This window comes from Coregonus clupeaformis, unplaced genomic scaffold, assembly GCF_020615455.1.
Source record: "Coregonus clupeaformis isolate EN_2021a unplaced genomic scaffold, ASM2061545v1 scaf0823, whole genome shotgun sequence".
Taxonomy (NCBI): domain Eukaryota; kingdom Metazoa; phylum Chordata; class Actinopteri; order Salmoniformes; family Salmonidae; genus Coregonus; species Coregonus clupeaformis.
Window position 1 is genome coordinate 16,702 of NW_025534278.1, and position 26,706 is coordinate 43,407.

General features: G+C 43.0%; 1 protein-coding gene across 1 annotated transcript; it reads right to left on the reverse strand.

The window, feature by feature from the left end:
• Positions 1–4,933: 4,933 nt before the first annotated feature.
• Positions 4,934–24,100, reverse strand: LOC123485726 (cadherin-17-like). The gene is made up of 11 exons (XM_045216848.1): positions 23,921–24,100; positions 22,522–22,672; positions 22,117–22,329; positions 21,701–21,777; positions 19,179–19,370; positions 16,465–16,706; positions 16,218–16,348; positions 15,238–15,477; positions 9,435–9,551; positions 8,493–8,609; positions 4,934–8,196 (listed from the first exon to the last, which is right to left on the reverse strand). Exons 1-11 carry the CDS (start codon positions 23,990–23,992, stop codon positions 8,096–8,098), a joined length of 1,653 nt encoding a protein of 550 aa, XP_045072783.1. The 5' UTR covers positions 23,993–24,100; the 3' UTR covers positions 4,934–8,095.
• Positions 24,101–26,706: the final 2,606 nt, after the last annotated feature.

A 26,706-nucleotide genomic window follows, 5' to 3' on the forward strand; every position in this document is an offset into this window, starting at 1 on the left:
CATACACATACTGCATATTGTACTGTATGTGGTATGTATTGGACATGCCGGCAAAAGCCAGCCATGCAGGTCCACTCATGATCCTGATTATTTTCATAGCACCTGTTCAAAGCGTTGTTCTGGCTTCCCAAAGAAAGCTGCTTAGCTCTCAATGTCCCCATCCTAATGTGAGCCATGTGATTTAATGAAACCATTGTCCCTGAACAACCTTCCCTCTCTCCACAGCCCTCCACTCATCTCCTCTTCTCTCCCCACCTAGCTGTGAATCACACAGGTAGGCCTAGTGGTCCCGTATGGCTCAGTTGGTAGAGCATGGTGCTTGAAATGTCAGGGTTGTGAGATTGATTCCCACCAGGGACCAGGAAAAGTACATAAATGTATCCAGTCACTCTGGATAAGAATGTCTGCTAAATGACTAAAATGTACTTCCCTCCCTGCCATGTAATCACGCTGCTCTTTTGTGAAGTGAAAATGTCACAGATTCAAATAAAAAATATGAATGATACTCTTTTTGACATTATGTAGCAGTTGACTGAGGAGAAAGAAGCTTGTCATTGCATACAATTGAGGCATTATGTGATCTTCAGGAGGGTTACAATAATCAAACTGCTCTCCATGTTTTCATCCCACTTATTTCACTGGAAATAATGATGGTTCATGATTACCTGTAACCTTTTACCTATCACAACATTATAGTGTATTGTGTGACATATTGTTGTAGCCCATCACAGTGGCTTTTGCCATTTTCTACTATTCGTCTGACTGAGTACAATAAGAAGTGCTAGACCAGATGTAAAAGCTAAGCTAATTGTATTAGCAAAGCCAAGCAGTCGCATTCTCACAGGGCGGCCAATTCTGACTGCCTTATTGCAATTACACAAAGGTCTATTCCATTAGCCCACGCCTGGAACACCACTTTGATAGGGAAGATGCAGGGCCCATTAGCTGCTATATGAATTTAAACGTCTGTGCCTCTCTGTGAATTATCGTGTACTACGTCACAAGTCGCAAGGCTTCAAGGTCCAAATGAATTAAGAGCACCATCCACATCTCGTCCACTGCATTGCCATCCCGCAGATAGCATGAGTGACTCCCAGACCTGGTCCAACCTGCTGCTTACTTACAGAAACAAACCTCCAAATTGGTTCTTTTTCATACAAAAAGAGTCCTAAGAAATCAGACGGACTCAGACATTAGCTATTACAGGCTGTTTCTATGTGTTCTTCAGCAGTCTAACAGGCAGTAATGTACTTCTGTCTTTTCAAAGGACTTTCTGCTCCTACTCTGTTGCTTGGCAAATAATACCTAAAGTGGGTCTGGAGACTGGAGAGTGCCTTTTCTTTAGCTGCCTACTTACACACCTCCGTGCCTTGATGAAGTGATGACCTTGCTCTACTGTAGCACAATGCAAATGTCACATGTAATGTTACGTGAACATGCACGGGGAAATGACTGTAAAATCATTATGAAATACAAATACATCATGTAGAGTGTACATTATTGTAGCATACATATTATTTTGCCTGTAATTTTCTTCAGAAGTGGTGATACCAATGGTTTTAGGCTACTATCTGTTATTGTTGTGTGAGGGCAGGACACGAGTGCTGAGAATGCTCTCCTGTAGTTCTAGGACGTGATTGCTATAGTAAACACAGGATTAACGCCACTCAGCGTAGCCAGTGGAGCGACACAGTTTCTGGAATAAACCCCTCCCCTCCTATGCCAGTGCCAGCCCCCTTAGGCAGGATCCATCTGTCACTAAATGGGACCTTATTGGAGCCAAACCATGCCTTTCTGTTTCTGGGAAGGCTATGATGTCATGAGGAGCAGCTGGGGACAGCTGGATATGCTTGATATAGTTCCATGCAGCACAACCACAGTTAGGCTACCACAGTTAGGCTACCACAGTTAGGCTACCACAGTTAGGCTACCACAGTGCAGAGGCAGCCAGCTGAAGCATGAGGTTCACTGTCATGCAATCCTATACATCAGTAACTTTTTCAATGTTTCCTGTCACTGTCTGTTTACAAGTTCATATGGAAAGACCTTGAATAGCCAGGGCTTTCATAGGTAGGACGCTAATAGGAGTAAGAAGAGAATCAATTATAACTAGGTGTTTTGTCAGCAAATCCAATCATGTTGTAATCAAAACGCTAAATTCAGACACCCTGTTTCTTGATTTCATGTTTCTTGTTTTGAACTTTATTCAAATGAGACTCTGCATTTTAATTTCAGACGAGGGTAATGTAGACAGACGCAGACACATTTGAAGGAGAGTAGTCACTTTCTGCAGACCTATTCGTGTGTCACAGAGCAGACCCAAATCACAACTCCAAAATTGGATTTCATGCTTGTCCCTTTCCCAAACCCACAAGAGATAGAAATGCTCGATATGATTATATATGCGGATCAGGGAAATGACATGTTTCCTGGTAGAGAGATGAAGGCTTCTCCTATTCTGTCTTTTAACCTTCAGTCGACTTCTGTAATCTTGCCCGTTGTAAACAGGCCGGTGCAGTGGAGGTAGGTGGAGAGGGGCTAAGTGGCAAAAGCCCTATTAAATTAATCAAGGCAGCGAAACGGCCCTCTCTTTCTGAGAGATTAAGTGGGTTTATAAATAGGCAGTGACGGTAAATTCCTTCCAAGTGTAGACATTTCTATCTGCCCAGAGTGTTGTTCGAATTTGCAGCGGTGAGAGCAGCTAATTTTCACACTGCTGCCAAGGCTGGCATGGCATCACTTTAAGGTCATTCACTTCCTGCCCTTACCAACTGAACAGGGTAGTTGACAGACAGTAGAAGTGGGTCCCCACTCACGGTCAAGCCCAGCAGAGGTACCCCCGGGATTCCCTAATGAAACATTCAGCATGGTAGCTTTTAAACTGTCTCAGGAACACTTGTTAGGTTCTATAATGGTTACTGTGATCTCAAACTTTCCCAGTGTTTGACATGGACTGAAATAGGTTCCGGGACTCATTTTGGGTTACGGTACTGTTTATATTTATATCCACAATACTTTTGAACTAATATTCTATAAGAGGAACAGGAGCTCAAGCAGTAGAACATTTGAGGTGCCGGTACTCACCTCCGGTGAGCTCCTGCCCAAGTCAAGCACTGAACTGTCCTACATGCTGCTGATAAACAGATAACCCCCATTACAGATGAGCACATTATCATAATAATAATAATAATAATAAATAATAATCAAACATTATCATGTTTGGCCAAAGTCAAATTGCTCATTGAGAACTCAAAATATACTTTTTAAAATGGGGGGGAAACATACCACAATGTTAAGTGACCCAGCAATGGAAACAGTACAGAACGCAAGCAAAGTCACAGAGCATACATATGTGGTGCATTACCTCTCATTTTCCTTGAGCCAGTTGGTGGGGACAGAGTCGAAAATGTTTCCTTCAGAAATGTCCCTGCCCCATAGCCAGCTTAACCACTCTGGTCCACAGAGAGGTTAAATATAGAGCAACAGTCCCTCACAGCCATACTAATGCTTGACCCTATGTCAAAAGCAGGCTTGTTGGGCCTTTTCTACAGGGCTTTTGCGGTTATTCTGATTCCGAAGTACGTAAGCTAATGTTGTTTTTAGCTGGGTCACGTGTGTATTAGTTCCTGTGTAATTCCCTTGTGTATGATTCCATGCACATGTACTGTAGGCTACTATTAGAAGACAACACAGGGGAGCATCGTGCCTGCCTGTTCTATATATGGTACACTGGATTTAAATGTTCTTTTTATTCGTCCTAATGCTTTCCTGTTGTTGTTGTTATTGTGTTTTCCCTAGTACAGCCTAGTACGCCTGTGGAGCATTGTGGAACATGGCTGAGCCTGTGGATGTGAACTCCTTTCTGCTTTGATACACCACAGCCCATTAACTCTGCATGGGAGATTACATCGCTTACCCATCTGCCAACCTGCACACAGATGTATACATGAATAGCTATTGTCTCAGCGTCCACATAAACCAGATGCCTGACAGGGAATAATTTGGCTGCTGGTCTTTGTTCTAAGGGCTGCCAACAGAGATTGGGCCAATTGCTCCAAGGGAAAATGCACCATTAGAAAACCATAATGCATCAACTTGGCTAAACACCTTTCCTTTTTTTCTTTTTTTATAAAATGGTGTGGGTTGCCGCTGGGCGTCATTCAGCGGACCTTGAGCGTTGGGCTATTTATGGATCCCCCGGGTGTATATATAGACCAGCACGCTTGTCAGGTCATCTAGGTCATGTATGCTATTGTCAACATCCTGTAAATTGGAGGCACATTGCTAAATGTGATTAAGACTGCTCTCTGGATAATCCTGGCTGTCCTATTACATGTACAACCATTTTGAGATGGTTATTATAGATCCACATGGGATGGAATTATTAAAGGCCCAGTGCGGTCAAAAACGTGATTTTCCTGTGTTTTATCTACATTTCCACACTATGAGGTTGGAATAATACTGTGAAATTGTGAAAATTATATGATAATGCAATTTTAGAGGTTTCTAGAGCTGTTTAAAAAGAACCCCTGAAATGTCAGCCTGTTTTGGTGGGATGGAGCTTTGGCCTGCCTGCTGACATCACCAGGCGGTAAATTATTTAACATACCAATAAGAAAGAGAATTCCAAACCTCTCTGCCAATAACAGCTAGTTTTCAGTTTTCCACTCTCCACTCAGACCACTCCCAGACAGTCCTAGCAAAATTCTTGCTTGAGAAATTGCTCTTTGCTAAGAAGCTATTTTATATTTATTTTATACCATTTTATTAGAAAACCATAAAAGTAAGGTACGTACAGGGTATTAAACCTGGGATTGCTTTAACAATACATCAACCTCGATGTGGTTAAGCCTCCTAAAAAGCATTGTGAATGAACAGTAGGCTTCTCTTTTCAATAGATTTATTACAATGTGAAATGTAATCAGTGGAATGATATGGTGCGAAGAATAGATTCAATTTGTCATCCTGCATTTTAATTACAAGGTTTAAAATCAACATTAAACAGGAAAAACCTACTGATTCTTACAAATCATTACATATCAATATTTAAAATAGCTAAAATAGCTTCATGCTAAAATAAATAAATAACAAGTAAATGTAACATCCCTATATGCATAGCAGTATGACGCAATCTTAATCAATGATAACATTGTAATTGCGAGAAAGTATTGTGTGTGTCACAAAATATGACAGATACTATAACTAAAACTCAACAAAATGTGTCATATATGCCGTAGGTAAGCAATGCCAAAAGTCTACTACTAGGGTGGTTCTTGAATTGCGGTGGCATTTAAAACCATGGAAAACACTTTAAAATGACAAATAGTTACATTTCAAACATGTTTTAGTCAAGGATAAAATATAATACTAGACATTTATACTGCCTTACGTTTATGCATTGTTTAAAGTATTTAGGGTAAGCAAATTGCCTTGTCCCAGTTGTGACCTAGTAGAGTTGTAGTCAGAGTCATATATTAAGAGAGTTCAGCCAGGTTTTTAGAACGGACACCATGTTGGTTTCAAGTTTTATTAGTCGTATGTACGGGATACGCATGTTATACATAATATACATCGTCCAACAAAATACTTGTTAGCGCCTTTATTCACAATATTTTGGTGATGTAACAATACGAGAGTGTCTCCAACAATTCCCTATGAAATGACCCGCCCCTCATGACAAAGTACTACTCAATTACTACACAAAACGTATTTGTGCAGTAGTGACTATGTAGAGACTTGTAGGGAGTGTGTAGTGAATGTGTAGTTTATGCACTACTCAAGACACACAAGTAGAGTTTTGTAGTATTCAGTAGGAAAAAAGTAGTGTTTCCAGTAGTAATCAAATAGAGTTTTTACTACTTGATGTTGGTAGTAAATAAGTATCACAACACTACAGCCAGACTACACCGCTTTTTCGCAACCACCAAAGAAGACAAAACAGGAAGTCGTAGCTACTGTTTTTGACAATCCTGAATGTAATCATCTTCAATCCTTTGTCATCCTGTCTTTCATAGCCCTTATGCTGGCACCATCTTTTATATTTTATGAAAACTTTCATGCCATTGTTTAGCCATTTATATAACTTTTTACTACATCAAAAATATTGCTAGCCAAAACGGTCTTAGCCGTTAGCCGTTGTCATAGAGATGTATTGAGTTTAGCCTAGCTGTTTGCTAGCCACATTGAAATGTAGCTATGTAGCCTCTGTTTTCAACATGCTAGTTAATCAGTATGTGTGTTTGTATGCAAATGTCTTTATTTTCTAAAAGGTTACGTGGTGGAGAAATGTGGCTGCAACAAAAAAGAGGATCTGAAGATAGTTAAGTCAAAGCTGAATGAAGACAAGGCCTCAAATGGATTAACAAAAAAGTGTAAATGTGTAATTTAATATGTAATTAATGTAATATAAATAAAGAATGTACATATAATTGTTTGATGATATAACTACAGTTAGAAACTTGAGGAAATAACATGTGCACTAGTCTAGTAGTGAAACAAGATCTCAATAGTGATTTTGAATAGGCAAACAGTAATAAATGTTTTCAAAAGGGTTTATGTAGGAAATGAAAAAGGATCCGGAGCAATTCAGTAGTGATCAGTAGTGACACAACACTACACACACAGATGGCAGTAGTAATTCAATAGGGATTGAGTAGGCATGCAGCAGTAATGTACTAGATACCCAAAAGCTTAGTAGTTACACAGTAGTCATTAAGGGATATTTATTGTAGTGATTTAAGTAGGAAATATTTAGTGTTCACCAGTAGTGAAACGTTCCAATTTGTCACTCATTACTACTTAAATTACTACATAAATCACTACTGGTTTACTACACATCTCAATAGCAATCAAGTAGTAAAGCCAGTAGGTTTTGTGTGGTAATTCAGTAGTACTTTTTCATGAGGGGGCTGTAAACAAGTAAAACAGAGCAGTACATTTTACAGACTTTTTTAATGATTAGCATTCAGGATAATGTGTATCCAAGTCTTTACTGTGTTGTAGTGTCAACAAATTGCATATCTGCTTTCACTGGACATATTCATAGGTTTTAAAAATGATCAGAAATAAACATTACAATGTGGAAGCGTCGATGATCACTTAGCAATGGCTATGGAGGAAAAAGTGGCGCTCTCAGAACGTTCAGACAGAAATCACATTGGCCAAACTCTCTCTATATAAACTGTATGGCTCTGGTTGTTGTGACATGTTTTGGGGGATTTAGATATATCTATTATTTTGAATTCTAGAAAGTAAACAAAAGTATTAAACATACTGTATAGATCTATGAAAACAAAGTAGGCTATTAAAATACAAATTTTTTTAACTAATATAATGTGTCCCTCAGTTTTATGTCATTGGTGTTACCGCCTCGAAAATGATTCATTACGTAAGGGATAATCAACGAGAGGCATGCGTTCTATGCAAAATAATGAACGACTTGGAAGGTGTGTTCAACGACGCGCTAGCGGATCCCTCCAATGAGCATTCCCTCCAGTGGCAAACTGTTAACGGGGTAGTGGTCTATTTTAAATAAAATTACAAGCTAATCATACCCTTTTAGTATATCATACATTTGAGGATTCCATTGATACTTTGGTGTGTCTAAATCCAAAGTGTCACTTGGGGTTACTCTATTTAAATGAAGGGAAATTACATTGTGAGCAGAATTATTAATCATATCACTTTAGTAAGTGATTTTTAAAGGGTTAATGAACTTAGATTTTAGTATATGTGGCCTCCATTTCAGAAAATCCTAGTTTACCTAAAATGTATCATAGGTGTTTTCGTCATTGGTGTTACTACTCCTACTGGTGGTACAAAGTTATCATAATGGTGAAAATGATTTAAAGTAATGAAGCTGCCATTAGTTGATTTAGACTGGGAAGATGTACCCAAATACATTTACTGTAAATAAAAAAAACTAGGAAAGTTAAGTACATTTTTTCCCAAATGCACAAATACCACCGCAACCCAAGAACTACCCACTAGGTAAATACTATGCACAGTACTGAATAAACATTCTCACTATATCATTGCTCTACTGTTATGGCCCTGTCCATAAGGGCACAGTCAGAGACATATGCAGGCAGTACCCTCACAGTGAGATCCTCAGGGGCTCTCTCTCCTGGTTGGTTTTGCTCGGCGGTTTGGGGTTCTGGTAGGACAGCCTCACAAACACAACGATTAGAATGATTCCTGGGATAAATAAGAAAGATAAAATTAGGCCCACCATACTAAAATTTCCCATGACTAACTCAAATGTAAGATCCTGAAAAAGAACCTAAGTGAACACAGATCATCATGACACAAAATTACACAAAGGACCATGTTGCTTACACTTGAGGCTCGGTTTCTGTACAAGCACTTTGTGACAACTGCTAATGTAAAATGGGCTTTATAAATACATTTGATTGATTGATTGATTGACTTCGCTGTTTTCACTTGGTATCTTAAAGGTGTTCAGTCTACAGTCCAACAGCAGCTACTCTTACCTATGACCCCAAGGGTTCCCAGAAGGATGCCAACGGTGGACTGGATGGTTGGCATGCCTTGCAGCTGCTTAGCGGCGGTCCTGCAGTTTCCTCTCACATTGCACGGGCACACCGTCACTGTGATTTAAGACACAGTCAACACTACTCACACAGTACAGGGACATATTCAGCTCTCATAAGCACATTACAGATACCCTGAGCAGACCACGATGACAGGGAGAGAACATCTCCATGCCCCTGCGGCCTCAGGGTTTTACTAAATCAGTTCAGTGTGCTGTAGAGGGGGGATCACCAGGCAGACTGGGCTGAGACCAGGCTGCGACAGGGAGAGAGGGTGCACCTGCGGCCCATCCTGCCCTGAGACTGAGTCAGTCTGAACACAATGTCTAAGGATGACCAGTACTCTATTCCAACATGCTGCCATACATCAGGCATATAGGGCAACAAATCTACAGGGATCTATGAGATGTCCTTTTCTATTTACGGAGCAGATGCTGTCAACCAGATTGAGTTTTGGAGATATTCTGAGGGGTGGGAGGGCCAGGAGAAAACACATGAACACAGACCAAGCATATGTCCAACCCACTGCTATTTGTTTTCAGAGAAAGGACAGACATTACAGAGTAATTACAGCTCCAACATCCCAGTGTGAAAGGAAAACCCAGAAGTGACATTGATTGTAAACAATGCATGTTTCTTTTGATAGTTCAATTGTCAATCGACATGACTGTAATAACAGCACAGCTACCAGAGCGAACAATGGTGGTGCTGACAGAAATGTATATTCTACTGAAAGGAATGGACGACAAATAACGGCCATCTATTATAGTGACAACATCACAGTTCCAGTTGTAATACATGAGAAATGACACATGTCACATTTTGCAAACATGTCTGCGTATAGCAAAATATTCTGCTTCAACACATATCAATGTGTGTCACCTGGCAGGTTGATGAAGGTGCTCCTGGGAGGAGAGCTGCTGTCAGAGATGGTGAAGGGGACCGTGTAGACCTCAGGAGACAGGTACGGGATGTTCAGGGACAGGTTGGTATGGGTGTCTGGGGAAAGACAGATATTACATTGGTAGCCTATAGTAAACTTTTATGACAAAAGTTTATTGGGCTCCATAACTTTGAAAGGTTCTGTACGTATTCTTGGTAAAATTACATAATTGTTCACATTTCATAGAATCATACTCTATACAAAAGTATGTGGACACCCCTTCAAATTAGTGGATTCTGCTATTTCAGCCACACCCATTGCTGATCGGTGCATAAAATTGAGCACACAGCCATGCAATCTCCATAGACAAACATTGACAGTAGAATGGCCTTACTGAAGAGCTCAGTGACTTTCAACGTGGCACCGTCATAGGATGCCACCTTTCCAACAAGTCAGTTAATCAAATTTCTGCCCTGCTAGACCTGCCCCGGTCAACTGTAAGTGCTGTTATTGTGAAGTGGAAACGTCTAGGATCAACAACGGCTCAGCCGCGAAGTGGTAGGCCACACAAGGTCACAGAACGGGACCGCCAAGTGCTGAAGCGCATAGCGCGTAAAATTCAGCTGTCCTCTGTAGAGGGGGGATCACCAGGCAGACTGGGCTGAGACCAGGCTATGACAGGTGGAGAGGGTGCACCTGCGGCCCATCCTGCCCTTAGACTGAGTCAGTCTGAACACAATGTCTCAGGATGACCAATACTCTATTCTAACATGCTGCCATACATCAGGCATATAGGGCAACAAATCTACAGGGATCTATGAGATGTCCTTTTCTATTTACAGAGCAGATGCTGTCAACCAGATTGAGTTTTGGAGATATTCTGAGGGGTGGGAGGGCCAGGAGAAAACACATGAACACACACTCAGCATATGCCAAACCAAGTCCTATTTGTTTCAGAGAAAGGACAGACATTACAGAGTAATTACAGCTCCAACATCCCAGTGTGAAAGGAAAGCCCAGAAGTGACATTGATTGTAAACAATGCATGTTTCTTTTGATAGTTCAATTGCCCATCGACATGACTGTAATAACAGCACAGCTACCAGAGCGAACAATGGTGGTGCTGACAGAAATGTATATTCTACTGAAAGGAATGGACGACAAATAATGTCCATCTATTATTGTGTCCTCGGTTGCAACTCTCACTACCGAGTTCCAAACTGCCTCTGGAAGCAACGTCAGCACAAGAACTGTTCATCGGGAGCTTCATGAAATGGGTTTCCATGGCCGAACAGCCGCACACAAGCCTAAGATCACCATGCGCAATGCCAAGCATCAGCGGGAATAGTGTAAAACTCGGCAATTCTGGAACAGTGGAAACGCGTTCTCTGGAGTGATTAATCATACTTCACATTCTGACAGTCCAATGGACAAATCTGGGTTTGGCGGATGCCAGGAGAACGCTACCTGCCCCAATGCATAGTGCCAACTGTACAGTTTGGGGAAGGCCCTTTACTGTTTCAGCATGACAATGCCCCCGTGCACAAAGCGAGGTCCATACAGAAATCGTTTGTTGAGATCGGTGTGGAAGAACTTGACTGGCCTGCACAGAGCCCTGACCTCAACCCCATTGAACACCTTTGGGATGAATTGGAACGCCGACTGCGAGCCAGGCCTAATCGCATAACATCAGTGCTCGACCTCACTAATGCTCTTGTGGCTGAATGGAAGCAAGTCCCCGCAGCAATGTTCCAACATCTAGTGGAAAGCCTCCCAAGAAGACTGGATGCTGTTATAACAGCAAAGGGGGGACCAACTCCATTTTAATGCCCATGATTTTGGAATGAGATGTTCTTTTAAGACCAATTTGATTGACGGTACACAGAAGTATTTTGTCCATTTTGGCTAGCGTCTAACAGCAAAGTAAACATCAGAGGGAAATTCCAAAAGCTCCAAAGCCCGTGCGAGAACGAAAAACATTACCTCAAATATATTTTTAAACATCTGCTTGTCCTCAGTAAAGAGTCTGGTATACAGGCCAATTCAGATAAATAACCGTGGCTGATTGATTAACTAGGTTTTGGTGAACACGAGTAAAATACTGGCATGATCAATAGCCCACATAAATGTTATTCTACATTGCAAAGACCTAGGTTTTGTTTATCATACACATTCTGTATGTGTGAGGGACCTGTCTGGTAGACCCTCTGTGACTCAAAACAAACACACTGGCCAATGGGTGACGAAGGTTGGAAGGGGGGGGTTCTAGTGCAAATGCACTGATACTTTATCTAATCTATGAACGAATCCAAAATACAGCGGCGTATAACGTAGAGGCAGGAGCTCCCGTCTCGTAAACAGAGGGTTTACTATCAGACTGTTAGCTGTTATCTGGGGGTCCAAAAGCCCCTGGCTGGCCTCAGACACTGGTCCCCTTCATGTGCCTCTGTTCTGAGACTGTGACGCACCTCTGGACCAACACAAAGAACATTCTTATCTTCTTCTATCTTCTACTATTATCACTACAGGTCCTCAGGTGTGACATTTATTACATATTACACAGCCTTACACAGTTTGACTTGTCATTATGTACCGTGTGTAATGTCAGATGTACAGTGCATTTGGAAAGTAATCCTTCTACCCCTACCCCCCAAAAAAAAATAATAATTGTAAAGTGGTTATCCCACTGGCTATAGGGTGAATGCACCAATTTGTAAGTCGCTCTGGATAAGAGCGTCTGCTAAATGACGTAAATGTGCCCTTGAGCAAGGCACTTAACCCTAATTGCTCCTGTAAGTCGCTCTGGATAAGAGCGTCTGCTAAATGACTAAAATGTAAAATGTAAATGTAAAATGAAAGTATTCAGACCCCTTCCCTTTTTCCACATTTTGTTACATTACAGCCTTATTCTAAAATGGATTACATTGTGTTTTCTTCTTCTCATCAATCCACACACAATACCCCATTATTGCAAAGCGAAAACTGGTTTTTAGAAATGTTTGCAAATGTATTAAAAATAAAAAAACATAAATAGTATTCAGACCCTTTGCTATGAGACTCGAAATTGAGCTCCAGTGTATCCTGTTTCCATTGATCATCCTTGAGATGTTTCTACAACTTGATTGGAGTCCACCTGTGGTAAATTCAATTGATTGGACATGATTTGGAAAGGCACACACCTGTCTATATAAGGTCCCACAGTTGACAGTGCATGTCAGAGCAAAAACCAAAAGGTCAAAGGAATTGTCCGTAGAGCTCTGAGACAGGATTGTGTTGAGGCATAGATCTGGGGAAGTGTACCAAAAATATTCTGCAGCGTTGAAGGTCCCCAAGAACACAGTGGCCTCCATCATTCTTAAATGGAAGAAGTTTGGAACCATCAAGACTCTTCCTAGAGCTGGCACCCAGCCAAACTGAGCAATCGGCAGAGAAGGGCCTTGGTCAGGGAGGTGACCAAGAACCCGATGGTCACTCTGACAGAGCTCCAGAGTTCCTCTGTGGAGATGGGAGAACCTTACAGAAGGACAACCATCTCTGCAGCACTCCACCAATCAGGCCTTTATGGTAAAGTGGCCAGACGGAAGCCACTCCTCAGTAAAAGGCACTTGACAGTCCGCTTGGAGTTTACCAAAAGACACCTAAAGGACTCTCAGACCATGTCAAACAAGATTCTCTGGTCTGATGAAACCAAGATTGAACTCTTTGGCCTGAATGTCAAGCGTCACATCTGGAGGAAACCTGGCACCATGTTTTTCAGCGGCAGGGAAAGTGAGACTAGTCAGGATCGAGGAAAATATGAACGGAGCAATGTACAGAGAGATCCTTGATGAAAACCTGCTCCAGAGCACTCAGGACCTCAGACTGGGGCGAAGGTTCACCTTCCAACACAACAACGACCCTAAGCACACAGCCAAGACAACACAGGCGTGGCTTCGGGACAAGTCCCTGAATGTCCTTGAGTGGCCCAGCCAGAGCCCGGACATGAACCTGATCGAACATCTCTGGAGAGACCTGAAAATAGCTGTGCAACGACGCTCCCCATTCAGCCTGACAGAGCTTGAGAGGATCTGCAGAGAAGAATGGGTGAAACTCCCCAAATACAGGTGTGCCAAGCTTGTAGCGTCATACCCAAGAAGACTCGAGGCTGTAATCGCTGCCAAAGGTGCTTCAACAAAGTACTGAGTAAAGGGTCTGAATACTTATGTAAATGTGATATTTAAGTTATTAATACATTTGCAAACATTTCTAAAAACCTGTTTTTGCTTTGTCATTATGGGGTATTTTGTGTAGATTGATGAGGGGGAAAAAACTATTCATCCATTTTAGAATAAGGCTGTAACGTAACAAAATGTGGAAAAAGTAAAGGGGTCTGAATACTTTCCGAATGCACTGTATATCATCTCGTGAGGTAAGGCTGCAGCCGGCAGGCTTCAGTGCCATAAATAGTAGAGGAGCCCTTGGTCTTCCGCATCCTCAATGGTTTTTATTGTGACTTTTCTTTGATGTCATAATTGACAGGAATAGTGTATGTGAGAGTTTTTTTTAACCTGGTTTTATCACGGCCCAGGAATAATGGGAAATATAGAGGTAAATCATTGCTGTATCTATTTATGATTCATTAGAATTGATTGACTGTCTGTTCAGTGGTGGACAGGAACAGTGGAATCTACTGGTAAACTCTCAGGACAATCACGTCACAGCATACTCTGTGAGCTTCTCAAAGACAGAGGCTGCGTCACACCTCCGTCACTCTCTCCAGCCTCCCCAGTTGTCAGGGAGGAGGGCGAAGAGCCATAAAGGTGAGGTAAATAGGTGCGCCATGGCACGTCTGCAGCAGGTGTTAGTAGGGACAAGTCTTGCAGCTGCTGGGTGCTGCTGGGAAAAATACACTTTTAGCCTCTTAGCCTTTCAGCCCAGCGGGTCCCAGCTGTGACATCACACAAATTAAAGGGGAAATATAATTACAGCCGGCCTCCGCCTCTTCCATTAATAATGCATCAGAGAGAAAGGGTGAGAGAAAAAAACGAAAGAGAAAAGGTTGACACAGTGAATCAGAAGAGAGGCTGTGTCAGCACAGCCAAGTCGACAAGTCTGATTACTGTATGTCAGCCTGACACATTACAGACAGGTACAGCGACAGGAAGAGGCAATTAGGCGTATTACTGACACTGCCAAGTCAGACAGCCTCAGAAGAAAGGATGAGGGCAATTTACTTCCACTGCCAGTCAGTGTCTCAGTTCCACTCACTCTAATCCTCTCTACACGTCTCTTCTGGATCTACAAGCGGCCTGAATGGATCCCTGAATTACATCCTACTCACCATTCATCACATTGTAGCAAAACACCCTGGATTGTTCTCTTTCCAATGTTATTACAGGTACACAGACACGGGTAGCCACAGTGAGAGCGTCAGGTCTAACGTCACCATGATGACTCAAATAGAATAAGTGGTCTAATTTGTCACTGTAATTTAGCTGTCTGGCAGTGGTTCTTACACAGACATGACTCAACCAATCCAACACCTCGATCTGGATTGATCCTCCAGAGAGGTTAATGTTTCCTGGGTCCTACTTCCTACAGTATGGTGCTAGCCTACAATGTCATAGCGTTGGGTCACCCTGTCCCGACTACAGTCACTACACCTATAGTATTGTCATGCTGGATTGGTTACTAAAATATCTGATGGGCCAAGAGGTTGTTTTAAGACTGTGTTGATTTTTCTGTTTGTCTGAAAGAAAAAAAAAATGTGTTAGCGAAAAAACTGAAGTTAGGTTATCTGGATGGTGAGGCAGACAGTCGCACCATTGATGGGGGTGAGTTTCCAGTTGCCGCGCACAGTGGCGTCACTGCGCAGGGAGAAGTTGAGCCTGCCACCGTGCTGGGGACCATCACTGTCCCGGGATGCCAGCACCAAGGCCTGGTCCTCCCAGCGAGGTGTACACAGGTACTTCCAGGAGTAGTCCCCCACCAACACAGGACTGTTGTCATTCACATCCAGGATATGTACCGTTACCAGGGTGGAGGCTGACAGAGAAGAGTTCCCTTGGGGGCAAATAGTTCAGTTTTAATAAACATTAGTACCCATTGAATCACTGGTAACAATAGTCCTCGTATTGGGTGCTGCTGGCCTTGACAAGCACAGAGAGGGACATTAGAAACCACAACCTCTCTGAACTACAAAGCAGATTTTAAAATGTTTCTGATACCTGTACACTTTGATCCAACCAACATATTACAGTATCTCCTCCACCAATTAACACCACTGTCCTCTCTAGCCTCTACCGGTTTGGACTCAAGATGTGAGTAAGAGCCCCCATTCTGCGGGTAATGGACCAGTCTGAATTGGAATAGATATTTCACTAGACATGATAATAAGTGCATACGAGGGATGAGGGCAGTGGGTAATTGGAGAGGTGCCGTGTGCAGCTCTCAGACCCTGCAGGTCTATCTTCTGTTCTGAGTCATACTTATCTAGTGTTGGGAGGATTGGATTTGAGTTTTCTATACAACATACACCCCCTCCTCACTCCCCACTCTACACCCACCAGCTAGCTGGCTACACACTGGCTGTCACTTCGCATGACTCACTCCCTGCTTATTACATTGTCAGTGAATACTGTGTGGTCTTGAATTCTCAATGGAAGTATTGCTTTAGCCTTGCCTTATTAAATGTGACACCCACTGGGACAAACAGAAGGCCGAGGTCTAAGCTGCCCTGAAGCCTCTGTCTGGAAAGATAGAGAAATATAGAAATAGACATTATTCTCAGAAAATCATCTTACGTCCATCTTCAGCCATGACCTCCATAGTGTAGGTGCTGTTTTCCTCTCTGTCCAAGGCCTGGACGGTCTTCAGCTCACCTGAGTACTTCCCAATGGAGAAATACCTCTTTGTGTCTCCTCTGAGCGAGTATCTGGACAAAAACAAAACCCAAACCATTAGTACGTATTACTTCAGAGTATATGTGGGGTGCCTTTAAACTGTGAATTAATGTTTATTTTTCATTATTTCTGATGAATGATGTTTCACCTGATTGGGTGTGAGTCTGGGTCATATCCACGAATAGTGGCAATAACCCGTCCTGGCTCCTCCCCCTCTCTGACAGTGACCTCGTAGTGGCTCTGGGACAGGATGGGGCCCTCGTTGATATCGTCCACATAGATGGAGACGGTTGCCGTGGACGCTGGGCCATACCTCCCTCGGACCAGGGCCACTGGGTTTTGAGCACTAAGGACCAGGATGTACTCGCTCTCCCGCTCGAAGTCCAGCACCTGCATGCATACAGGTTGCCATAGAAAGGCTGCTCATATGGAAGCGCATGCACTAACATACATGTAGTGTTCTGAGAGCTGTGAAATATGGGAACATAGTGTTCTACATACAGTGCAAGAATGAACACTAGGAAAATAATCATTGGAGGGCTTTACTAACATTTCCTAGAAAACATCAGACGTTATCTAAAGAGCAAAAAGCAGTCAGTGAATCTGTTGTGAATGTGCCATTTCAGCACTCCATGAGATGCACAGGCTGCTCATTTAGACTGAGCAAAATATCGAACCGCCCCCTCCAGAGGCATGGGATTGTATTACGCTCATCGAGCAAACACAGGAGGTCAGAAAGAGCCTGCATATGTCTGCTGGGAATCGGCGCGTTCCACATATTTACAGACTGATCCTACAGCGACTCTAAAGTAAACAGGGCCTCTATAATACCGTCACCTGCATGTGAGACAAGCTGATTTACCGGCAGAGTTTTATTTCCACTGTAAAACAGAAACTGGAATGACAGGGACGGCCATTTGATTCAAGGGTCAACTGACATGAATCATGCTTGTGACGGAGAATCCCATTAGTGGACAGCCGTTGCTATGCTTACTCTGTGAGTTGTCTACGTTCTGGTGAAATGAAGTGATTGTTGTTGCTAATAACATGTAGCCTGGCCCAAATAGCTACCTCTGTTGCTAGAGAGAAAACACAGACGTTCAGACGTTGATCTGTGTTGGAGTGACTAATGGTGCTGACTGGAGGTGAAGTGCTGGTTTGTGTCAGGCAACAACCAGAAGAATCCAACCACCACTCAGCTGCTGTTGCTGGCCTTAAGTTACTGTGTGGAGGGCGGCCCACTCGGTTAAATGGGGACACTTGAAGCATGAGAGTCTCCAGCTCAATGGATTTAAAAAGAAGGAGACGATTACTTGTGATCCCCTCTTTCATATCAAGATCATAATAAGATCAAAGCATTAGTCCAGTGTGTGAGGTTGTGTGTGTGTGTGTGTGTGTGTGTGTGTGTGTGTGTGTGTGTGTGTGTGTGTGTGTGTGTGTGTGTGTGTGTGTGTGTGTGTGTGTGTGTGTGTGTGTGTGTGTGTGTGTGTGTGTGTGTGTGTGTGTGTGTGTGTGTGGTATGTGTAGCGCATGCGCGTGGGTGTGTTCGTCTGTAATCTCCATTCTTTCCCCTGAAAAGGATTGAATCAGCTATGTGCACCTGCCACCCAGCACACGGCCACTGACCACACACTTTTCTATCCCATCATCTCTAATTCACCATTCATGACGGCAGGTGTGTATGCGTGTGGGAGACATTTCAACAGAACTCATGCTTGACATGGGTCTGGTAAAAGGCCCAGAGTTTTTCCTGATCAAGTCACATAGATTATCATGCTACACCTAACCTCAGACACATCTGCCTACAGTACAGCAGGAGCTGAATATCCACATTGATATCATCTTTACGCTATCAAAACAACTGTAGCACAGCACCAGAGAGCCAGATGAGCTAGTGTTTAGTTAGCAGTGCCTTGCCTATGTGGTTTATAGTGAGTAAACTGCAATTACTTTCTACAGACTAATGGCACTGTGCGATTATTCAATTAGACTTTGTGGAATCTGTTCTTAATAAGACAATGGGACTACCCTCTGGGTTGTGTCAGTCTCGCCACAAGGTCACATATTAGTGAGCATGCTCTGATGCACTAACATGCTATTTTATCGTTGGCTAGCTTTAAGCGTGTAACTGCTGCACAAACAATACACCATACGTGGTGCTTCAAAATTAGCTACAGTAGGCCTATGTCAGAGCCTTATACGGCTCTGTCATACATTTGATATTGTTACTGTATGTCAGGGTCCATCAGATACAATGCAAAGGGGTTGTGCTCCAGTCCTATATCAGTTTAGACAACTCCTGGTTTACCTCTGTGGAATATGGGTAACATTTCTCTACTCTCATAGAGAGGTAGAACATAGTTGCCACACTTCCAGGGAATTGGGACACACACAATGACAAACACTCTCTCTTTGTCTCCAAAGCCCTCCTGTCCAGGTCAGGGGAGAGCTGAGGCAGGGCGATGCTGAGGCGGGGCTGGGAGGGTGGAGGGGATTACAGGAGACCAGGGAAGAGCCAGAGAGACACCCCAGGGATGGGCTCAGATTATTTTGGGATAAACTCTTTTTTTTTGTCATGGCTTATTTTTGGGACACGTGCCGTTGAAATAGCCACGTGTGTGTATGAAGAGACACAGAAAGTGATATACAAGATTCAATATGCCTGTATCTTTTCTTTATGGTTACTTACCGAAATGCATAATTATTAGAGTCTACATTGCATATTTCTATGAAGATATTATTACTGTTGAGATCATGTTAAAATGCATCATATTCATCGACGTCTAGGGCTCTCTGGGTTGTGTCTTATTTGTGAATGAACAAGAGAGAATAGAGACTGTTGAATGAAGGAGATGGCCGTACCTTGGAGAGGATGATTGAAACCTCATTGGTCTGCTTGTCTGTGACCAGCGTGAACACCTCCTCCTCGTTGCCAGACTCCAGCCTGTAATTCACCTGCCAGCTGTCTCCTCCCCTCTCATCAGCATCCCACGCCGACACCACTGTTACCGTGGCTCCCAAAGGAGCATCCTCTGCCAGGTGGAAGGGGCCGTACTAGGAGAGAGGGGGAGGAGGGAGAGAGAAAGGTGAGAGGAGAAAGGGAGAGAGGAGGGGGGGATGAGGACAGGGAGAAGAAAAAGATCATGAAGCAGGGGCTACTACATCTGCATTGCTTTCTCTCTGGAGTTTTAGGCTGGGTATCTGTAAAGCACTTTGTGACAACTGGTGATGTAAAAACAGCTTTATAAAATTAATGTGATTGATTGAGAAATAGTTGAAAAGTATATTATTTAGTATTAGATTGATTTAGCTTAGAATGTGCACTTTTAGGACTACTCCATTGGTTCCGTTGTTCCAGGCAAACTAAATCAAGTGCATTTCAAAAGTTTTAACATATTTGACATAATCTAGGTTATGTATTTGACCCAGGTCTGGTGTGTGTATGCAGGCGTGTCCCCTGTGGCCCTGTGTTGTTGACCTTCATTCACACACCTCCTATCTCTCTGCTTGGGAGTCCTTTAATCTGCCACTCACTGTGACCCTCCACTGAAGCGGCTGTGTCTCTGATCTGCCTGCCCAGGCTAGAGGGTCGCTGATACCATGGGTCTCACCACTCACCTGCCAGCTCCCTACAAATCCGTTCACATGTTGCTGGAAAAAGCAGGGGCACTCTGGCGTGACCCACTCAAGAGCTTTTTCCACCTCTGTGTGTGTGTGTGTGTGTGTGTGTGTGTGTGTGTGTGTGTGTGTGTGTGTGTGTGTGTGTGTGTGTGTGTGTGTGTGTGTGTGTGTGTGTGTGTGTGTGTGTGTGTGTGTGTGCGTGCGTGCGTGTGTGTGTGTGTGTGTGCCATAGTGAAAGAACATGAGCCTGGGGCTGGCATCGACTCAAGAAATGATCGACAGCATTGTTGAGGTGCATAGAAAATCCAAAATGAGAATGGCTGTAAATCTTTTGTCATGGCTTGCACCCAATGAGGAACACACTGGATGACTCTGGAATGACTGTAGAATATGAAGGCAGGGCACGTCTCCTGTATCTTAACAGTACCTTCTCTCACTCCGAGAGCATCTAAACATAACAAGCACAGTTGGTGTTTACATTGACTTAGTCTAGCACCAGGTCAACGAGAGCTTTGTGTGTTCATTGTCACATGTCCCCATCTTAAGATGGCGATTTGCTCCCACATCTTTCACGACTATCCTGTCTCCTGCATTATTCAGGAGGTGTGGGTGTAGACTGTTTTCCATTCTGGAACAGTGTGTGAGAAAACAGTCTATCTTTGGCCCGTATACTGCATACCTTGAGGCCAGAGCTAACCCAATGTTGTCTCATAGAGACCTCAGCGGTGACTTCATTATTCATGAGGATCGACTATGGAAAAGACCGCTGGAAACACTGACTGTCCCCAAAGATGCTCTCATAGATCAAAAATAGCCTTTATGTTAAGATTAAGGTCAATTTAATTGGTAGGCTCAGGGACACTCCCCCCGTACCAGAGGAGATGACGACACTGTGCGGCTAATGAGATCTCTTATGATTCACTTCTGGGGGCTTTTTATTGACAAATTCCAGAACAATGCAGTTCATTTCTGTATTAGAAGGGATGCATTTTTCACTTTTAACAAAGTATTTCATATTTCATCTAAAACTGCTTTTTTGGACCAGTGAGCTCAGACATAATATTGAATATTGCTCAGTGCAATCACAATGACTTTTTTTATAAAGATGTGAAATGTTCCGACTGCTGTAAGTGTGAGGGATATCATTTAGAGCTGTCTTATGGCGATGCTGTGGATTTGCCTATTCTATAAATAAAGGATTCTCACAGGCCTCATCTGAGGCTTACTCAGATTAACTCAGAGAACATTGTCCATTTGGAGCACAATGAGAAAAAACCCTACAATAATATGGTTCCATCTCTACAGATGTAGGATATTAATTTGATCACCCTGTTGCGGGAGAACTTTCCTGCAATGCACGAAATGTAAAACGTGTAGTGTATTTGAGGTTTAAAAATGCTTCTGAAATTTCCGATTTGATTTTCCATTACGAAAAATTGCCCATTAATTATAATCCACATAATAATTCACATTTTCTGTTGCTGCAGGATTACTTTCCTGCTGTAGCAAACTGGCTCAAATGATGATCCTACATTTGTATAAGCCTGAGATTAAAGCTCGGATCCCCCTCGAAGCACTCCATCTCGCTCCCCTCTGGGAAATCAAATCAGTGACCTGGAGGGAGAGTTCACACAGCAGCCATCCAACAGAAGAGAAAAATCTAATATATAAGCAGATAGATTTGCAATGAGTGCTCTGAATCACTTCTATCCCCCAAACCCCAAATCACAGGTCAGTCCCCTCTTCAGCCTGCGTAAAGGTACCTCGTGTTGAGTGAAGACGGGTGCGTTGTTGTTCTCGTCCTGCACTGTCACAACCACAGTACAGGAGCTGTTTAACCCTGCAAATGAAATCATCATCAGAGAGAGATAGGCTCCATTTGTGAGTCATTTCGTTTGGCATGCCTCTGTCATACTGATGCCCTCAGTCTTAATCATGATCATCAGTCACTGTAGTGTCATATTTAAACAATATTCTCCTCAGAGGATACATCTGCTAGTCTAAAACTCATTTACAATACCACTGCACCCGTGTCTACATATCACAATAGGTTACTACTATAGAGTATCTCTGGATTATCTTTACATTGTACTATGCATACATTATCTTTGTGGAAGTAATCCCTCACCCCTCTCCCTAACACCACAGAACCACATTGCCATGCAGTACTGTTGGTCACCTTTAGCGTCCTCAGCAGTGATGGTCAGTGTGTACTGTGGGGCGGCTCCCTCTAGGTTGTCTGCCTGCACTGAGATGACCCCAGAATCACGGTCCACCCGGAACAAGGCACGAGGGCTCTCTGGGATCTGGCCAACCAGCCGGTAGAAGATCCTCACGTTATCTGTTTTGGGATCATCGTTGTCGGCTGCTTGAACTGTGAGGATTTCCGTCCCTGGGAAAAGAGCAAAGTCCTCACAGATTAGTGTGTGGGCAAAACAAAAACAGAATTGAACCCTCTCCATAGTTTTTATTTTTTTTCGGAGTATTTCGTTTTAAGCCTAAACAAAAAGCCTTTGTGATCCAGTTTGTTCCAGAGTTATCTGTAGGAGTGTGTTAAATGAGTGTTCTGAGGGTTGTGCCTCACCCCGTGGGGCGAGCTCCTTGACCACGGTGTGGTACTGTGTAGTAGGGAACGTGGGCCTGTTGTCGTTGGCATCGCCCACCATCACCCTCAGCTCCACAGGCTTGGCGATCTCCCTGCCGTCCGGACGCTCCACCACAATGCTGATCTGGAACTAACAGACAGAGCCACATGGGGTCATGTACTTTCACAAAATGTCAGATAGATTAAATCTCCCTGTCTGGATGCACAGTGAGACCACAAACAGTCACACTGGAATAACACAGAGCGCCAGCTCTCAGCCTGGAAAGATCTTCATGTTCTGTATTGAACGTGGCACAATTACACACTGGAACATCAGTTTGAGATAAAGCCACAACGATTTTGTATTTATTATCTATTGAGCTTTCTTAGAATAGATGGGGGGATGGGAGGTGTGTGGGGTGTATGAGTGTGAATAAAATGTGTTGTTTTTTTGAGTGCAGATTGCCCCCTCCCCCCTTTCACTTCAACCTGAAGATGAAGCCTTTAGGCTAACCACAGGCAGTGACAGTGTGTCCATTGATTCATGGACTGCTATTCAGCTCACAGCACTGAGCCATTTTGCTTGTATAGCGCCTTCTTTGACACGTCCAGGGATTATTCATCATCTCTGCACCCCGTACGGGCACACAACTCTGTCAACACCAAGTGAAAGGTACTGTACATGTGCATCCCCCTTCTCCTCTCCTCCCTCTTCCCTCCATCAGCTGTACGAGTCACATGCCGCTGACATATGAGTCTCAGTTAGTCAGCGTGGAACCATCTCAATCAGGGAACCTGGACTGCCTCACTCGTGTTGTTTTGTGTGAGGAGGTGTATCGATAGGCTGTGACTCAGTGTGATGCATGCTGGAACATGACAGCTCCATCACGGTAGGTGACAGTCACTGCCAGGCAGGAAGAGAGGTGAAGGAGGGGAGAGGGGGTGTGTCTGGCTTTATAATTACTGTACTATAGGTAGAGTTCAGACAGAATAGACTCTCAGAGGGCTTTCTGTAGAAACAGAACATCCAATACAGTGATGGATTTCTCCTTACTTGTGTCAGACCAGTGAGCAGTAAGGTCTCTGGGCAGACATGTTGCTTGCTACTCTGCAGAATGACCCCAAAGTCAACCTGTGCCAAAAAGTGATGTTTATCTAATCCTGTACAGCTTTGGAGCTTAGCTTCTTGGCAAACTCCAGAGGATGAAAAAAGACACGTTGTGATTTGAGTCATGATCCTCCTTTTCTTGTTTACCCCGATTTTCCTCTGTCCTTACAGTGTAATGTCGTACATCACATGACATTACTCTGCATTCACTGCCCTAACAAGTCTTTACTCTACGATAAATACAGGGGGTACGATAGATACAATGTGAATGAAAACAGTGTGCCCACTCACCTGGTCCTGAGTCTCTCTGTCTAGTGGGGCGTTGAGAGAGATGACTCCCTCTCTGCTGACAGTGAACAGCATCTCTGGGAATTCCCCCTCCAGGCTGTACTCTACCAGACCCCCACTCCACTTCACCTAGACACAGCACAGGGAAGCAGGGAAGGCACCGAACAGGTCATAAACTGAACATCGTCAATTCAACATTCTCTCTGCACTGCAGGATTGTAGGATTGAGCCCCCCTTTAGCTGTTCTCTCTCTCTCTCTCTCTCTCTCTCTCTCTCTCTCTCTCTCTCTCTCTCTCTCTCTCTCTCTCTCTCTCTCTCTAGTAAAGCATAGATACCTAGGCTTTACTAGAGAGGGAAACCCCTGATTTAAAGCACAGGGCTGGACAGGGAGCTGTATGATTGGCTCAAAGGACCCCATGAAACAGCACCCAAGAAGGAGCTGTGTACATCTCCTCATCACACTGTCACACTCCACTCCATTGTTTTGGAGATGGCTCCCCAAACACTGAGGCTGTGTATACACAAGACTCTCTTCTCACTACTGCCTTACTCCCAGTGTTATTGTGTTTCAGGGCCTCAGTGCTTTGAAGAGATGTAGTATATAACAACGTGATTAATGACTTGGTTGTTCTAAAAATGGAGGAGTAGAGCACACTAGCTGATGTAATGTTTTGCTTTCAGTGCTTTTTTAACAGCTTGCAGTGCACGCTCTGTCTTCTATGTCACCTTGTGAATAAGCAGTCTTAAAAGGCAATTCCGCCACTTTTCAACTTCATATTCATTATCTCCAGCACCATACCAGTGTCTGCGTATGTGAAAATGGCGCGTTTCTATGATCTGTGGTTAAAAGGATAAGAAGAAAGGTCCTAAAACATTATTCAGTGATTTTCAAAGCCTGCAACGAGATTCTAGACAGAGGGAGGGTATTTTCTTGCTCCCTGCGTCACCGCGCATCTCATGTTTGAAAATCACTCTTTTTAAAATGTTTTCATTTTTTGATTATGTCAACAAAACGTAGAAATGCGTCGTTTTCACATTTGTAGACACTGGTATTGTGCTGGAGATAATGAAATGAGGTTGAAAAGTGGTGGAATTGCCCACAACTTCTGTATTTCTAATAGATCCATTTTATTTTACAAATCTGACTTACATGTATAAGAAGTATGCTCAATGTGGAATTCTCCTGCCTTGATTTAGCCTGATTGTTATTTTGGAAAAATACAGAAAATGCCCAAAGATGAGCAATGCTTCTTGAGATCAACAACCAAAGTGCACCTATATCAATGACATGTGACTGAATGAAAATATTTGGAAAGAGAAATGCATAATAGAAGAAAGATACATCAGCATAATGCATACGTGTTGCACGACATTTCACTGAGCAGATAAATGACTTTCCATGCTGTTGATAGTAAAGGGCTCCCAGCCATACATAGAGTCTTTCAACATGACCCCCCCATCTGTTTGGTAACAGCACAGCTGTGAGTCCTACCGCCTACATACACATGGTGGTAAATGCAGAGTGGGTGGAGAGAGGCTTTTCCCATCATGTAGGCACAGTCACCAGTGGTGGATTCTACACTGTTAACCCTTTACATGGACATGCAGATGTGGTATTATGTGGTGCCTCTACAATACAAGTTACAGCCTAATTAATTGTGATATAGTAATAGTATGTTGACAAACAGATTCCTACTAAGTAGATGCACTATAAAAAACATAAGTAATAGCCGATATAATCTTTACATTGCAGTATAAAGTAATAATATACATCATGATGCTTTGTGGTCCTTTGTAGCGCTTAGCTCAGTTGGTAGAGCAATGGCGCTTGTGGATAAAAGTGTCTGCTAAATGGCATATATTATTATTATTATTTTTCAATCAGATTTAAAAGAAGCATATCTTTTTTGAGAATCTCAAGAACAGAGTCATCTTGTACTTTAAACCTGGTCCATGCTTTTCTGTTAGCCTCCCACCTCCCTGACCCCGCCTCTGAGCTGTGAAGAGCTCTAGAGCACAACTTCTAGCACATTCTCTCTCTCTCTCTCTCTCTCTCTCACACACACACATTTATGTTCTGGCAGAGATTTGGAGGATTTGTTTGAGATTTTGCCTGTCCACATTTGGATAGATTTTATTTTAGGTTGGTAAATTGCCATTGAAAATGTGAAAAAGATCAAATCTGCCCACGTTTTGAGTCCACACGTTTTCAGTGGGCGGATGGAGCTGGCGTGAGTGAGAGGAGGAGAGGAGGAGGAGAGGAGGAAGAGGAGGTGGAGGGGAGTTACTGTGGTGACACCCACAGACCACACTGAAATTTAGAAATACACATATTCACAGCAAATCATGACTTTATGTTCTCGAATTTGCATTACTGTCTTGAGGTCTTAAGTTTGCATTTCTGACAATGTTCCATTGTTGTAAGCACCTATATATAGAAAACAGACTATTGTTTTCCAGACTAATAAATGTTGATAGAAATGCAGAGAAGATTCATACTACTGAGCAGTAACAGAACGTCTAGTTTTCCTCTTTCTGATAATGTCAGATGTTTCCGGTTATTCAAATCAAATCAAATTGTATTTGTCACATACACGTGTTTAGCAGATGTTATTGCGGGTGTAGAGAAATGCTTGTGCTTCTACCTCCGACAGTGCAGTAATATCTAACAAGTAATATCTAACAATTTCACAACATATACCCAATATGGTTAATTTAAGAATATATACATAAATGGACAAGCATGCACAGCTTTACACAGCTTTAGTGATTTGGTGCTGATGCAAGCA

Excerpts from the sequence above, each read along its gene's own strand:
- LOC123485726 (XM_045216848.1), bottom strand. The coding sequence starts at position 23,992 with ATGCTGTTCACTGTCAGCAGAGAGGGAGTCATCTCTCTCAACGCCCCA. Across the intron at positions 22,330-22,521 it reads CAAGGAGCTCGCCCCACGGG|GGACGGAAATCCTCACAGTT; the intron begins GTGAGGCACAAC and ends CTCTTTTCCCAG. Across the intron at positions 8,610-9,434 it reads CACCTTCATCAACCTGCCAG|TGACGGTGTGCCCGTGCAAT; the intron begins GTGACACACATT and ends CTTAAATCACAG.